At 41.7% G+C, this 15,112-nt stretch overlaps 1 protein-coding gene across 1 annotated transcript in view; it reads right to left on the bottom strand.

Moving 5' to 3' along the window:
- The window catches only part of HAL (histidine ammonia-lyase), a 269,994-nt gene that overhangs the window by 110,357 nt on the left and 144,525 nt on the right, over positions 1 to 15,112 (bottom strand). The window contains exons 5-9 of the mRNA XM_085653369.1: positions 11,166 to 11,240; positions 11,013 to 11,085; positions 10,860 to 10,926; positions 3,056 to 3,093; positions 2,842 to 2,967 (exon numbers count right to left, since the gene is read on the bottom strand). Coding sequence (XP_085509495.1) covers positions 2,842 to 2,967; positions 3,056 to 3,093; positions 10,860 to 10,926; positions 11,013 to 11,085; positions 11,166 to 11,240 — 379 coding nt within the window. The remainder of the gene's footprint in view (positions 1 to 2,841; positions 2,968 to 3,055; positions 3,094 to 10,859; positions 10,927 to 11,012; positions 11,086 to 11,165; positions 11,241 to 15,112) is intronic.

Below are 15,112 nucleotides of genomic sequence, written 5' to 3'. Positions count from 1 at the left end.
CGTGTGCCATAGGTGAAGAGCTGCCAAATGCCTCACCGGGCCCCTCGCTGCCTCGTTGATGCTGGTGCCGGGCAGCACGCGATGTCCTCAATATGTGTCTATCCCCGGGGCCGCCAGCAGGCACCAGCACACTCGTCCTTCACCCCCCACAAAGGAACTCCTCACCGAGTGCCTACATGCAGCCGGCCTCCGCAGCACGAATGGCGGCGTCCACGCCTTCCAGGCCCGTCCTCCAGTCCTCACCACACAGCTCGGGGGGCTAATCTCGTCGTCCGCCCCTTCACAGCATCCCTCCTCGGTCGCGCAGGCCTCCAGGCTTATCTGGCCGCTGCCTCGCCCAGAGAAACCGGAATCTTCCACAGGCCTGAGGCGAGACCACGGTCTCGAGTATAAGGGGCGGCCGAGACCCGGCACCACAGCAAGCTCCGCCTTGTCCCGCGCTCAATTCTGCGGGGCTCCGGAGGAGTCACAGAGACTGCAGGCTCGGCAAAAAAGAACACCGCTTGTGGCCACAGGTGTTCCGACTTTTATTTAGACATCTGGGGCAGAAATTCGACCCTGATGATGATCGGATTTATTCCGGATAATATCTCGGCCAGCGGAGCACTCTCAGGGAGCAGCCATCCCGCAGTCTGGTAAGCCACGCCCCCCGAACCTTAAGAGTTAAACAACTTTTGACCGGTATCCAGTCTGCCTTACCTGGCTAAACTGATAGAAAAATCCACCCACAAGCAGCTATGTGAACACATCAAGAATTTTGACCTATTAGACAAATACCGATCAGGCTTTAGGCCTGGACACAATACAGAGGTTGCCATGCTAAACATCGTAGATGATTTTAAAACCTCACTAGACCAAAATGAATCCGGTCTCCTAATACTACTGAATTTAGCTTCGGCATTCGACATGATCGGCCACAAGCGCCTCCAAGAAACTCTTGAAAGCCGAATTGGCCTATCTGGAGTCATCCTCAACTGGTTCACCTCCTTCTTGCAGAACCGGCAACAAAGAGTCAAAATCGGCAACACCCTATCTGATGTAGCAGACATTGACAGGGACGTCCCCCAGGTATCTAAAATTTCTCCACTGAAATCCTGAAACAATCAAAAATCTCGTACCACACTCTAGATCGAACTCTCCTTTCAAGAGGACATCTGTAGACCAGATGATTACCTGGGGAAAACAAAAGACTGGCTGGCCTATAACCATCCAAAATTAAATCCAGATAAAACCGAATTCATTCAATTCTCCCCATCTGCAGTCCCCAACAAGATCAACTATGGCCTCAGAACCTCAATTTGCTAAATTACAACCCAGCCATTTGTGACTCCATAAAATCACTCGGCATCACACGAGGCTCAAATCTTAACATGCAAGCTCACATACAAGTGGCATCCAGAAGCGCCAACCTACATCTGCACATTCTAAGAAAACTAAAACCCTTCATACTGCTAGACCACCTCAAAATGGAGGTACATGCTCTGGTGTTCTCAAGACTGGACTAAGGGGACGTCACACTCCTATGTCTTCCGAAAGCTAGCCTAGTAGCAGCACAACTTTTTACCATGCATACATCATTTTAATCGCATTTCCCCATCACTAAGAGCCCTCAACTAGCTCACAATTGAAGCTAGGATTCAACTGAAAGTTGTATGCATAACTTGCAAAGCTCTACACCACCTCAATTAATGGTGAATAGGATCAAGCTATCAGGAGGCAGAAGGGTTTCTAGAAGTGCTAAATCCCTCATAATAGAACCAGCCAGATTAAAAAAAGGAAAACTCATGGCCACACGTTCGCTGCATCTGCCCCAATAATACATAAAATCCTACCACCCTCACCAAGATAAATTACCTCCTTTAGTCTTTAAGTTAAAGCCTTACTTATAGAAAAACATGCATCTTAAGACATTGGATTCAATTGTTTTATGCCTTGCTCTATGAATTCTACATATGTGACCACTTTTGAAACTACCATTCAACTTATTGATATCGTATATGATTGTTTTATACCTTGCTCTATCTTAGTGTCAAGTATCTGTACTGTACTGCAACCCTCAAAAAGCTCTCTATGGACATTACTTTGATACAGTGATAATTATGCTTGTGCCTTATAAAACAATATAAATAAATATATGTCAGGGACCCAGACTACGTCAATATTTAGCGATTTGAAAAGGGTCCAAACACAGGGTACCTGATGCGAAGATGTAGTAGTAGGGTGTAATCCTTAAATGCAGCATTTAAAAAAAAAAACCATAGCTTCAAGCATCCCTCATTTAGAGAACAAGTCCCTGATTTGTAAGGAATGTGAATTTAGCAGTTTCAATCTATGACCCTGGAAGATATTCATCCTATCCAATAGATGTGCATGAACTATATTTTTCTTTCCCCTTAACGTTTAGCTTGCCCTGGATTTCCAGATCAACAACATTTATTTTCTTTGTCAAGGTGAGGTACCTTTCATGTTATGAACTTCCTTTCATCTCTGAAACAGACATCTGCCTTAAGAAGTAGGGATCTCATCCCTAATCCTATATTCCTATCCCCATGCCCCTCCTGCATTGATCTAAAGATATGAATTACATTAGGCAATCCTAAATTGCCCTACTCCCCAGTAAATAGAATTTTTGAAAAATAGCTTACGTGATCTTCAAGATAAATTTCTACCAAACTCAATCAAATCACCTTTTCTGAACACAGGCCAAAGTTCCCTCTAAACATCAAAAGTTCTATACGAAGGGTTACTCTGAAATTTATCATGTAGCTCCACATTACATTTTCACTTAGCTAGGCCCTTGTATTCAACAGATCCATTGTTATCTTCCAAACACTAGCTTACCATTGAATGCTTCAATGACTTGATGAAGTGTCTCGAGAGAAATTCCACTGTAACCTTTTGCCAAAACGTTGATCCTTAAGGCCAGGAGCATGCGAGACCGATCTGGGCTCAGGGGTTTGCCGACGCCTATAAAGAATGGACAATGTCACAAAACATACTATCAATTTAATGCCGGAAGCATTCAGAGGAACAATGTGTATATTGGTATATTTACCTGCAGAATGTGATCGGATCAGGTTCACCTGAAGTTCTCTATCAGCAACAGGAGAGAGAATATATTTCTTATTCAGATCAAACCGTATACAACTCACAGAGGAATAAGAGAGTGGAATGAAAAATGTAATTGTGAATAAAGAAATTGAAAGCCTATTTTAAGAGAACCACAATAAATGCTAAAGGTGTGCAAATGAGAGAACTGTTGTCATCTTCTCAGATTACAAAATTTAAGACAGGGTTAGACATACCCACTTTGAGACCATATCACAATCAGGTGGGCTAGAGAGTGGGTATATAGAGTAAAACTCCTCCACCTCCACAGTGAAACAACTCAACACTCCACAGAAATTGTTAGATATTCATTTAACTTATCCAGAATCCACATCATCAGATGCTGCACATAACTAAGGTGTGTGGTGTTCAGTCAAGATTAGAAACAGAAACTAAGACATGAGGGGGGAAGGGTGCCGATATATAATGGGGACAGTACAATTGTTTTTTTTTGTTTACATATTTATGGACATCATATACAGTGCTACTTGAGATTTTTAAAGCCAACAGCTCAAAGACCACTGATCCCAGCACAACCAGACAGACCTTATTCCCGCAGTTAGTATTTACTTCAATGTTGGCAAATTCCAATTACTTTGCAGGGCTTCTAATGAAGATTTCTTATAGTTCACTTACTACAGCTGAGAAATGAAGACACAGGGAAAGCAAGCTTGAGACAAGCCAATAGCGCTGAAAAACTCGAACATATTTTGGCATGAGCATGGAGCTGTTTTATTAGATTTATGGTAATGATTTTTGTGGGAAGAGTAACATTTTGCCAATTAAGGCCATCTTTCTTTTAGGGTTTAATACATTTACTGTTGAGTATGAATTTGGCATGTCATGCAAAGTGAACACTGTCGGAGCAGGGTTGTCTATATTTTAATCTTCGGGTATAATCATTACATAACCCCCGCCATTGTTGGTATAGACCTTTGTTCATCGACAAGAACAAGTGAAACAGAGCAATCATATACATCAAACTTAAATACATTCATTAAGGACTTTTAGTACAGTCAATAAAGATAAAAACAGTTTTATTTTTAAATTCCTGTGTTTTTCATTATTTAATAAGTCTTAGTCTTAAGTATCGGCATTAAAAATTAATATAATCCAATAATCAATATTTCAATATAAAGATTACAATATTTACCAGACTAATCATTAATATTGGAATAATAAAGGAAGTTCCCTAATATAAATTAAATTGGAATGAAAATAGAACAGAGTGTCAATTCAGATAACCAATAGAGAGTACTGATGAGAGAATGAATGAGTAAACATAAGGCCCTAGCACATTAACTAAAATAAAGATCAAGCTGGAAAGTATTCTCAGCCATAAATCAGCAGACATGTAATAAATTCAGGAAATAGCAAACCCCAATGAACAGAGAGAATGTCAAGAATCACAGAGATGAGTCTCCAGCAAAATGTGAGTGAGATAAGCTCTCCTACTCTATGAACACACACATATAAACACACAATGTTCTAGATGGTGAATTGTATCTTTTCTTTGTTCACAGCGTTCAGTGGGATTTTGTCAAACTCTTGGGGTTAGGAAAACTCCCAAAATTCTCATATCTGCACAATGAGCAATAGATACAGCTCCTTGAAAATATGCTTTGTCCACGTTTCACGATTCAGACAGTTCTTCCCAAGAATCATCCTTCCTCTGGTCTCCTCACCTCCAGTTGTATAATGCAAAACAAGTGCCTATTCACTAACTAACAGAAGGCTTCTGGAAAATTACAGCATGTGCAGCAAAACAGAAAAACATTTCATGCAAAACAACATCTCAACATGGAAAAATAGGCCTTTCAATGCGAGTGTATTATTTTATAGTTAATATGGCAGTCAGTTTAGCCAACTTGAATAGCACATTATTATATCGTTTATATGCTTATATTGCCCAAGTATGATTGTCTACTGCAAATTGCATTCAAACATACGTGTTATTTATCAAAGACTTTTGCACTTTTTTGTTAAATGTGTTTATTTTGTGAAATTCACTGGGTCAACATTCATTTACTAGATGTAAAGCACTGCTTTTGTTGTCTTTTGTTTCATGAGTGGTGACTTGTGGGTTCTATCAAAGACCAGGACAAGACAAATGGGAAAAAGTTCATGCTCTTTAGTTTTTTGTCCAACAGAAAACTGTTGAAGAGCAAGGTGAATGTAGTTGTAAAAGTTATGAAAGGCATGGGAATACTTATCTGTATATTCAATTGCCAAAGGGTGCACTCTGGTATCTTGTTTTTGAGTTTACAATCAGTAGCGGGGCACACTGAGGGTGTTTTGCTCCACTTTGTACCATTTGGGAGTGCTGAAATGTGTTAGTCTTTATTACATAAGTGGCTATTGCCCTCAGGGATTTGGAGATTACTGAGCTGAAGGATAGACGTGGATGCTGAGGAGCTGAGCCATGACCCATTCAAAGTGGTGCAGATGTGGCCATGCCAGGACTGAGACTGCTGGCCCCTCGTTGAGGTGAACAACAGCACTGCTTTCTCTCCAGACAACTGGAGGATGAGACAACCATGTGAAATGACAGAGAAGCAGATAGCATGACTCAGATGACTCATTCCAGCCAAAGCAGATGAATCCTATCCCTCATCTTTTTGGCTTCCTCTCCGACATCCCTAGGGTCAAGATTAGGCGGTGGGGAGTCCTGGAGAGTGAATATTTAGTTTACTAAAGACATCCTCATCTTATGGTACACATCGCTTGAGTGATTCTGCACAATGGAGCTTATCAGTATGTTCCAGTGTATTCTCCTAAAAATCACTTTTTGTGGTGACTGCTTCAAGCGATTGGATGCTAGCCTGACTGAAGGGAAAAAAAGAGAACATTACAATATCTGTGTAAGAAATTGGGCTACTGGTGAGGTGGGTGAAACCCTAATCAATTAGTAACCACAATTCTTGTAACAAGCAAAACCCAAATTAATCTGTATTTAACCATCTGGTAGCTGGGTGCAAGGGAGTCAGGCTTAACTTGCAGGTAATGTGTAAAGTATTTATGCAGCACTTCAAACAGTAATACAGTGATAACACAACACATGACCAATCTTACACCAAATTGAGAAAATAGAGAATATTTTAATAAATTATTTGAGATCAAAATGACAAAAATTCACTTAGTAGCACAGGAGATATGCAATTTTAAAGATTTAGGTAAAAGTATAGCTCTTAAAAGTGCAAAGCGCCAGCTGTAGTTATCTGGCCACGCAGGACAGGGACAAAGTCACAAGTTCAGGTTGACTGCTATAGAGAGTGGGCCGGCTCCAGCGACCCAGTGGAGTCCGCTAGACAATACTTTATGTCTTTGTTGCGTCTATTTCAATGAAGCTGGCAGTTGGGCAGAAAGTCTTGTAGAGGCTTTGTGTTGATTCAGTTGAGGCTCACAGCTGTGCGGTGTCCCTCTGCAGTGATATACATCACTTGGTATCGGTTCTGATGAAGTTTGTAGCTGTGTGGCAAGGCCTTGTGGGGCTTTGACCCACTTTGTGCCAAACTTGGTGAAGACTACAGCTGGGCTGGCAAGGCACATCTATCCACACTTCAAAGGGTCTAGGACTGAGTGGTTAGGACTCACAGCACGCATAGTAAAGGTGCATAGGTAAAGAGAGTTGGAGCCTTTTCTGTCCCCGAGGTCCTGTTCAGGAGGCCAGCCAACTAGTCCCTAGACTCACTATGGTGGTTCAGAGTTCAAGATGCATGTTCAGTCCTTTCTACTCAGGCAACAGGGCAGCAGAGTAGCAGTCCTTCTTGCAGCAGTCCTTCTTAATCTTCCACAGGTCCAGAGCGGTACTACAGGTCCATAGGGGTACTAAAGAGTTGTGTCTAAGGGTCCAATATGCATGCCCACTTTGAAGAGGGAGAAACATCTGGCTTCATCCCCCTATGTAGGTGACTGGAATTTCCTCCTCCTTGCCCTGTCCCCAGCTTGCCTGGGAGCACAAACGACTAATAAGAAACCCTTTGCGAGTGTGCTAAGTCTTTGTGATGTGCAAGTATGGTGGGTGCTAGCTCCTCCCCCTCATCAATTCAGAGATGGGCCATCCTGCCAACACCTATGCTCATTTGTCTCACTGTATGGGAGTAATAAAAAAAGGCCAACTGCCAGCTACATCTATTTGTGAGACCCAGGATACAGGCACCAAATATTTGGGACAAGAAAATGGCAACTTCCAAAAAGTAGCATTTACAGAACTATAATTAAAAATTTGACTTTACCATTAAAGAGGGTTTTAAATTACAATTCTTTGGACACCACAATTGACATCGCTACCTGCTCCCAATTGAAAGTTATCACTGATTAAATGTAATAAGAACCCCCAGTGTTATCCTATGGAACAGAGAGACCTTGCAGTAATGGAAAATTAATTTAAGAGTTTTTAGCCAACAGGACATATAAAACTTAAAAGTACAAGTCTCACATTTCAAATACACTGCACCATGCCCTGGGGTGACTTATGTATTAAAACGGTAGGTCTAGGTCTGGCAGAGGTTTATTTTGCAAGGTTGAAATTGCAGTTTAAAACTACACCACACGCTGTGATGGCAGGCCTGGGACATGTTTAAAGGGCTAGTTAGGTGGGTGGAATAATCAGTGCTGCAGGCCCACTAGTAGCATTTACTATACAAGCCCTGGGTACATATAGTACCACTTTACTAGGAAATGGAATTAAATGTGCCAATTGGGTGTAAGCCAATGCTACCATGTTTTAGGAAGAGACCACAAGCACTTTAGCATTGGTCAGCAATGGCAAAGTGCACAAAGTCCTAAAGGCCAACAAAAATGGGTTCAGGAAACTGGAAGTAGAAGGAAAAAGTTTGTAGATGACGCTGCGGAGAGGACCAAGTCTAACAATCTGCCGTAACAATCTGCCAGGTGGGCAATTATGACACCATAAGCCGGCCTCATTCTGAACATAGTACGGGGATAGCAGACCCAAAACAAGGCAATTTACAATTCAAGCAAAAGAAAATGTATGAACAATAAGGAGGAAGCCCGCCTAAAGATTTGGAGAAATTACAGCCGCAGACATCTAACTGTTTTATTGATGAATCAAGAGACATCCTATTAAATGTGAATATTAGCCTCAAAGTCATTAATGGCAAAATTGATACCTTTACAGAGAGCCTAGACTGAATGGAGGAAAGGATTGATAAGGAGGGTGGTCATACAGACACGAAAGAACACCAAATATCTCATCAAAACCTACTGGGTGGTGACGCCGCACTACGCCCTGTGTGTATCACTGCATTTTTTGTAACATTCTTACAGTTTATGGGAGGGCATATTGCTTCACTGATAGTTGACGGTTTCAGTGTGGCAAGTGATGCTGGGACAGTTTTTAGTGGGATTTAGGTTTTGAGTTATGATAGTCAATTTATTACTACAAATCAAAGCCAGACATTAAGTGTTAACACATTGCACCACATTATTGGCACAACAATACACAGAAGCCAGGGCATAACTTAAGGTTGAGCTTCTCCAATGTCAGCAGACTCAACAATCCCAATAAGTAGTGTTTACGCATTGAATATTTATACAGGTATAGGATAGATGTGGCGTTTCTATAAAAGATCCAGTTGATCTGAGATGCACTAAAACGTTTGACATGAAATGGGGATGTAACAAATACTTTGTCTACTTTAGTTCCTACTCTTGGGGTGTAGTCATATTAATACACCACTCTGTGGACTTCAAAGGCAGGCACACAGAAGGCAGAATGCTAATGATAAGGGGCTCCAACTATGACATTACTGGACACTACTCAACATCTAAGCTCTCTGAGTAGGAAGCACAATACTGACCACATGATATTTAACCTTGCACTTAATCTTTTCTTACACAGGTCAAAGTCACAGGGAACCCTAGAATCAGGATCAATGAAGGAGCTACAATGAATAATGGAGATGACAGTCATTGTACAAAGTATTACAATGTGGAATCTATGCTGTGTAACTTTGCACTGGAATACTAAACATGCAATTGAGTACTCTATTTCTCTACTCGTTGGACTATTATTCAAACTAATAAAAAACCGCATAAATAAAAAATGCACCTTTTGGCTTAATGAACTTTTCATGAAAAACACAATTTTCTTTTGGCATCTGGTAGCCAGAGGTTATGCTCTAAGGCATGGTTACTCATAGTACGGCCCGCGGGCCGCCAGCGGCCCGGCAAGCCTCCCTTGGCGGCCAGCGGACCTTGCAGCCATCCTACCTGTGTTTAAAAAAAAAAAAAAAATTGTGTTAGCAAACACTGCCGGGTGCAGAAGCCCAAACTCTGAGACTCTGCTCTGTAGGGGCCCCGGGGGGATTATAGTGATTGTCAAAGTGGAGGTGCAGGGGCCTAAGAGGTGAAATCCAACAAAGCTTATTAGCATGTAAATGGTCTTTTAAAGACCTGTGAAGTACTCGGGTGCGGCTGTGTGTGTGCGCTGGGAAGCTGTCTCAGCCCCGGCTGAAGACGGACATACACACACGGGGTAAGATGACAGAGGGTGACGGAGGGAGGGAGAGGGACACAGAGTGAGACGGAGGGAAATAGACGGTTGACAGAGGGTGACAGAGAGGTGCAGTCTGGGGGAGACAGAGGGAGGGAGACAGTGGGAGAGGGAGGGAGGCAGAGGGAGGGAGAGGAAGGGAGAGGGGGAGACGGAGACAGAGAGGGAGGAGGGAGACGGAGACAGAGAGGGAGGAGGGAGACAGAGAGGGAGGAGGGAGACAGAGAGGGAGGAGGGAGACAGAGGGAGGAGGGAGACAGAGAGGGAGGAGGGAGACAGAGAGGGAGGAGGGAGACAGAGAGGGAGGAGGGAGACAGAGAGGGAGGAGGGAGACAGAGAGGGAGGAGGGAGACAGAGAGGGAGGAGGGAGACAGAGGGAGGGGGAGACAGAGGGAGGAGGGCAACGGAGGGATGGCGTCGGAGGGAGGGAGACAGGGGGAGAGAGACAGGGGGAGAGAGACAGGGGGAGAGAGACAGGGGGAGAGAGACAGGGGGAGAGAGACAGGGGGAGAGAGACAGGGGGAGAGAGACAGGGGGAGAGAGACAGGGGGAGAGAGTGAGGGAGGGGGAGGGGGAGAGGGAGAGAGATGGAGGGGGAGAGAGGGAGGGGGAGGGAGGGAGAGGGGGAGGGAGGGAGAGGGAGGGAGAAGGAGAGGGAGATTTGTGTATGCAGAGTCTGGTGGCTCAGTGGACGAAGGCGTCTGCTGCAGGGACCTGTGTTCAACCTCATGGTCACAATTTTTTTTTGCTTTAGCCCCACCCCTCCCCCTCTGACACCACCCCCACCGGTGCGGCCCTCGGCCACAATCCACACTGTAAATTTGGCCCCCGAGAGAAAGTTTGTGAGTACCCATGCTCTAAGGTCTTTGAGAGTAGTGACTGCTCAAGAAATTACAGTTTCTCTATTGCCCCAGTCACCTGGCATCAACTTGCAGAAGAAAATATCACATGGGGGAAACGTAGTGTCTGGCAGAGTTATTCTCTTAGAATTATATTGGATTGTGAGCTGAGAGTTGATTTTCCCTGTGCAATTTACAAAGCATATTTTTGAAAACACCTTTACAATCAATTTGATCCCACTTCCTTAACACTGGACCACACTATCTACACATATTTTCAAATGTTGGCACACACATCTGCTTTTGCGGTTATTGAGTTTGCTGCAGCAAAAAATGTAAGTTACATTTTCAGGTCTTTCTGTGAATCAGTCAGTAATTAGAAAAACAAAACTTACTTGAGCTTATTAATTGGAATAACAGTTCGGGCAAACTTCCCAAAGCCGGTTGTGATTCCATAAACGACTTGAAAGAAAAAGGACAAAGGGTGAGGCTTCAAATATAATGGGTCAAACCTTCTCTACATATTCTGAGAAATACGACTCAATTACCCTTCTGTTCCTTGACAATGTTTTCTATAAGTTCTCCAGATTGTTTCACTTTCTTCTCAGCTTCAGGAGTTAGCTGAAAAATACAAACGTTTCAACATAGTGGCAAGTATTTACATTCAATCATACAAAAATTTAGCATATAAAAGCACTTACCTTAATTTTATAGAGTCCCTTTCCCAAGTTGACCAAATCTTCTGCTGTCAGACTGTTCCCATCTAGGTACATATACTAAAGAAAAGATTATACATAATAAACCAAATGTATGCTTTCTTATAAAGCCTAGCGTCATACCAGTATTTTACGCAAGCCTGGTGAATTTAACCGTCCGGATGGGGCACTTTAAACAGGAAGGTGGCAGGCAGCTGGGGTGACTTCCTATTGCTCTGAGAGTGATGCATAGTTATAAGGGATTTATTAAAAGTGAAAAATATAATAGCTAAAATCATATGTGCACCATTAACGTGCAATTTATTTTGAATTGAACTGACGTTTTAAATGTGCGAAAATAGAAAACAGTTATACTTATTAGTACTAGGCCTCAGAATGTTAAAAGCAGCTTTCCTTCACAAATGGCTTGACTAGATATGCTGATATCAGCATTACATTTTTACTAGTTGACCTTTCCATGACTAGGCCTTTAAATAAAAGTTTGACATCACTCTGTAAAATGTTTCTGATTCATAAAAACGTTTGAAATGTTTGCTACAAAAGCTTTATCGCAATGCTTGAACAGCACTGTTAACCACATAGCATATTATTTTCTCATTTTATAACAAAAGATATGGTGCAAAATAATTTCTAGATACATCCGATGTTTCTAATTTACATATTTCCTTGTTTAGCTAACATGCAATTTGTTTTATTAGAAGATTAGAAATGTAGTTAGGTTTGTGGAAAAGAAGGTCTGAATCAAAAGGCCCTGTATGTAGTCACAATTACAAATTTGTTTCACACTTCATGATAACTGACTGCCTGTAGTCCATTATCTGTTACATGGTAAAGGAAGAGGAGAGACTCTTCTCAGAAGAATACCGAAAGCTGATTGGATGAGTGGAGAAGAAGATACAACACTGAATACAATATTTCCTTTCAACTGTTTAAACTAGTGTGTGTTCCTAGAGTAGGTTAACATTTTTCCCTTTATGCTTATACCATTACGCCATACCCATACTACTCATAAGCTGGATGCTGAAGGCCAAAATCTTAAGGCTGAACCCTGATTTGCCATCCTTTTTTAACCTATTGCTGATTGCGGTTTGCTATTGCTAATTGAAATCAGCAGTTGCTTGAAACTGAGTTTTATGAACCTCTCTTTATGGGACAATCTGCTGGTATTGATCAATTGAATTTGAGCTTTATGCTTTAGCTCACTCTTTCCTCTCAAACTTGAACTCTTTATTGGTTTTAACACACACCGTTTTCGCCCCATTTTTAGCTTAGTGACTCTTTCCTTTATGGAACATGCTTGATGCTTTTATATTTGGAAATGATTTTGATTTAACCATACTTTTATTATCAATTTTGTTATTTGACTTGGATATTGAACTAATCAAATAGGGAGAGGATGTAGCCTTACGGCTAAAGAGGTCGACCTCGAAGCTGGGGAACCGGGTTCCGGCTTCGACAACGATGCTCAACATGCTGGGATTCTGGGCAAATCACTTAGGGCCATATGTAGGTAATTTCTATTTACCGATTCCTAAATACCGAATTTTACCGATTCGGTATTTAAGAATCGGTATATAGAATGTAGGTAAAAAAATAAAAAAAAACGGTACATTTTACCGATTCGGTAATATTCGTTATGACCGATTCGGTATTTACCGAAATCAGTAATAAGGCATACCTTCCCATTCATTCCTATGGGCCTGGAGGCCCATAGGAATGAATGGGAAGCCACTCACTATTACCGATTCGGTAAATACCGAATCGGTAATAGGGGGAGCATATTCAAGGGTGGCAGGGTGTCACATTGACACGCTGTTGCACCCCTGAATCGTGCATGTGTGCACATGTGGTGCACATACATGCCCTAAGGGCATGTATGTCTGCCACATGGCACTTTTAAAAAAGCACAAAATTGCTTTTGAAAAGGTATTCGGTATTTACCATCATCTTGTAGTTGGTGGTAAATAACGAATCCTTAAACCAAAAATGCACTCACTTGAGTGCTCCCTACATAGGATTTAAGGATTCGGTATTTTACAGATTTCTTAAAATACCGAATCGGTAAATTACCGAATCCTTCAATCCAGCCTCCTACATCTCAATTGCCTAAATACTGGTCGGTAACGGGAAATTTACCGATTTTCGGCCGTTACCGACCGGTATTTAGCTACCTACATATGGCCCTTAATCTCCACCTGTGCCTAACAAACATAAATGTGTCCATATGTAATGATAGTGGTGCTCATGTTAAGCACTCTGATATCCGATGTATCGGGTCTAGTTTGTGCTATATAAAACTCTAAAAAAGAAAAAAAAGATTTTACTAAACCTTAAATGAAAATAAACCCTTAAAATTAATTGCAACTCTCATTATTGACTGAATTTAGAATTAAGATTTGTGAGTATGATTTATATGATGACTAGCTCCTGATTTCTCATATACGATGGTCAATATCTGTCCCATATGTTCTTAGGGGAAGAGAATTTTTTTTTAAAATTTTCCACCCAAGAAGCAGGAATCAGCCTTGTGTGAGACAAAAAACCATATTATTTAAATTGATTCTTGCTCCAGCAGAATCTGGTAGCAGAGTGGCGGTTTACGTCTTGAAAGGAGGAACTATAAAATACATGCCAGAGTTAGAATAATGCTTGAGTCCCAAAACCCAATGCCCAGAATTTGAAGACTGACAAGGTGTGATTTTCGAAGGCGGTTGCTGTTTTGAAGGAGTGAGTATTAATAGGGTGATGCATCATGATTTGAGATTATTTGTTGTGTTTATTGAGAAGTAATTTGGGGTATGTGAGATGAATGTTTTGATGAATTTATACATTTGTTGTGAAGAAGTTGATGAGTGATCAGGCTCGGAACAGCCCGCTAACGATTTGTGGTGTAGATTGTGAGGTACCATTGACTACACAATTGAGATAGGGATTGTAATGATTTGTTCTGATTGTACTAATATCGATTGATGTTAGAAGACCCAGGTTGCGAAAGGGGTGACACTACATCTGTTAGGGTGATTTCCCACTGGTAGAGATTTTACTTCCGAATGTCAAAAATATTTTTGTGGGAGAAGTCGGAACGGTGTGAAAACCATAATATTCTACTTATGGAGTCACTTTTGAGTTTCTTTAGTGGAGCAGACAAAGATTGTTTATTTTCATTTCATCATAACATAACGTGTATTTGTAAAGCGCTTGTTCACCCACATGTATCCTGGCGCTGAATAACATGTTTATTGTTACCCAACTCAATGGTACTCATTTTATTGACCTCAGATGGATGAAAGGCTGAGTGGCCCCGCCAGGATTTCAACCTGTGACAATTAGGTGAACACAGGCCGCTGAAGTGGACGCATTAGTCCACTGAGCCACCATACTTCAGAGTGTGCCGGATCTATTAGTTGGTTTACTGTTGCGCTGTGATTTGTTGATGGCGACACAAAGTGCTGCACTGTGATAGGTCATTTGTTTTGTGAATACCACATTGAGATTGGTTAACAAGTCTTCAAAGATTTAAATTGTGACAGGATTGGAAAGGGAGATTTTACGTTTGCGGAACAGAATCAAAACAGTGAATTCGGATTGCATATTTGAAATGGTTATTGTCCATTATGGCGAAAATTATGAAAGGTTTTAAATAATTTAAGAGTTTTGTGGGAGGTGATGTTACAATCCAGATACAAGAAGGTAAAGAGGTGCTTCCTGAGGTTACATCTGCACATTATAAGACAACAGAATTGGGACTGCATTCATGTTTGTGGCTTCGTCAATGGTGCAAGGGGAGTGGATGTGGCCTACCGGCTAAGGCGGTTGACCTCCAATCTGGGGAACCAGGTTAGAGTCTCGGCAACGACGCTCAACATCCTGTGATTCCGGGCAAATCACTTGATCTTCCTGTGTCTAACAAAAATTAATGTGTCCCTATGTAA

This window comes from Triturus cristatus, chromosome 4_1, assembly GCF_964204655.1.
Source record: "Triturus cristatus chromosome 4_1, aTriCri1.1, whole genome shotgun sequence".
NCBI classification, from domain to species: domain Eukaryota; kingdom Metazoa; phylum Chordata; class Amphibia; order Caudata; family Salamandridae; genus Triturus; species Triturus cristatus.
The sequence above is the reverse complement of the archived record's forward strand: the minus strand, read 5'-3'. Positions and strand labels throughout refer to the sequence as shown.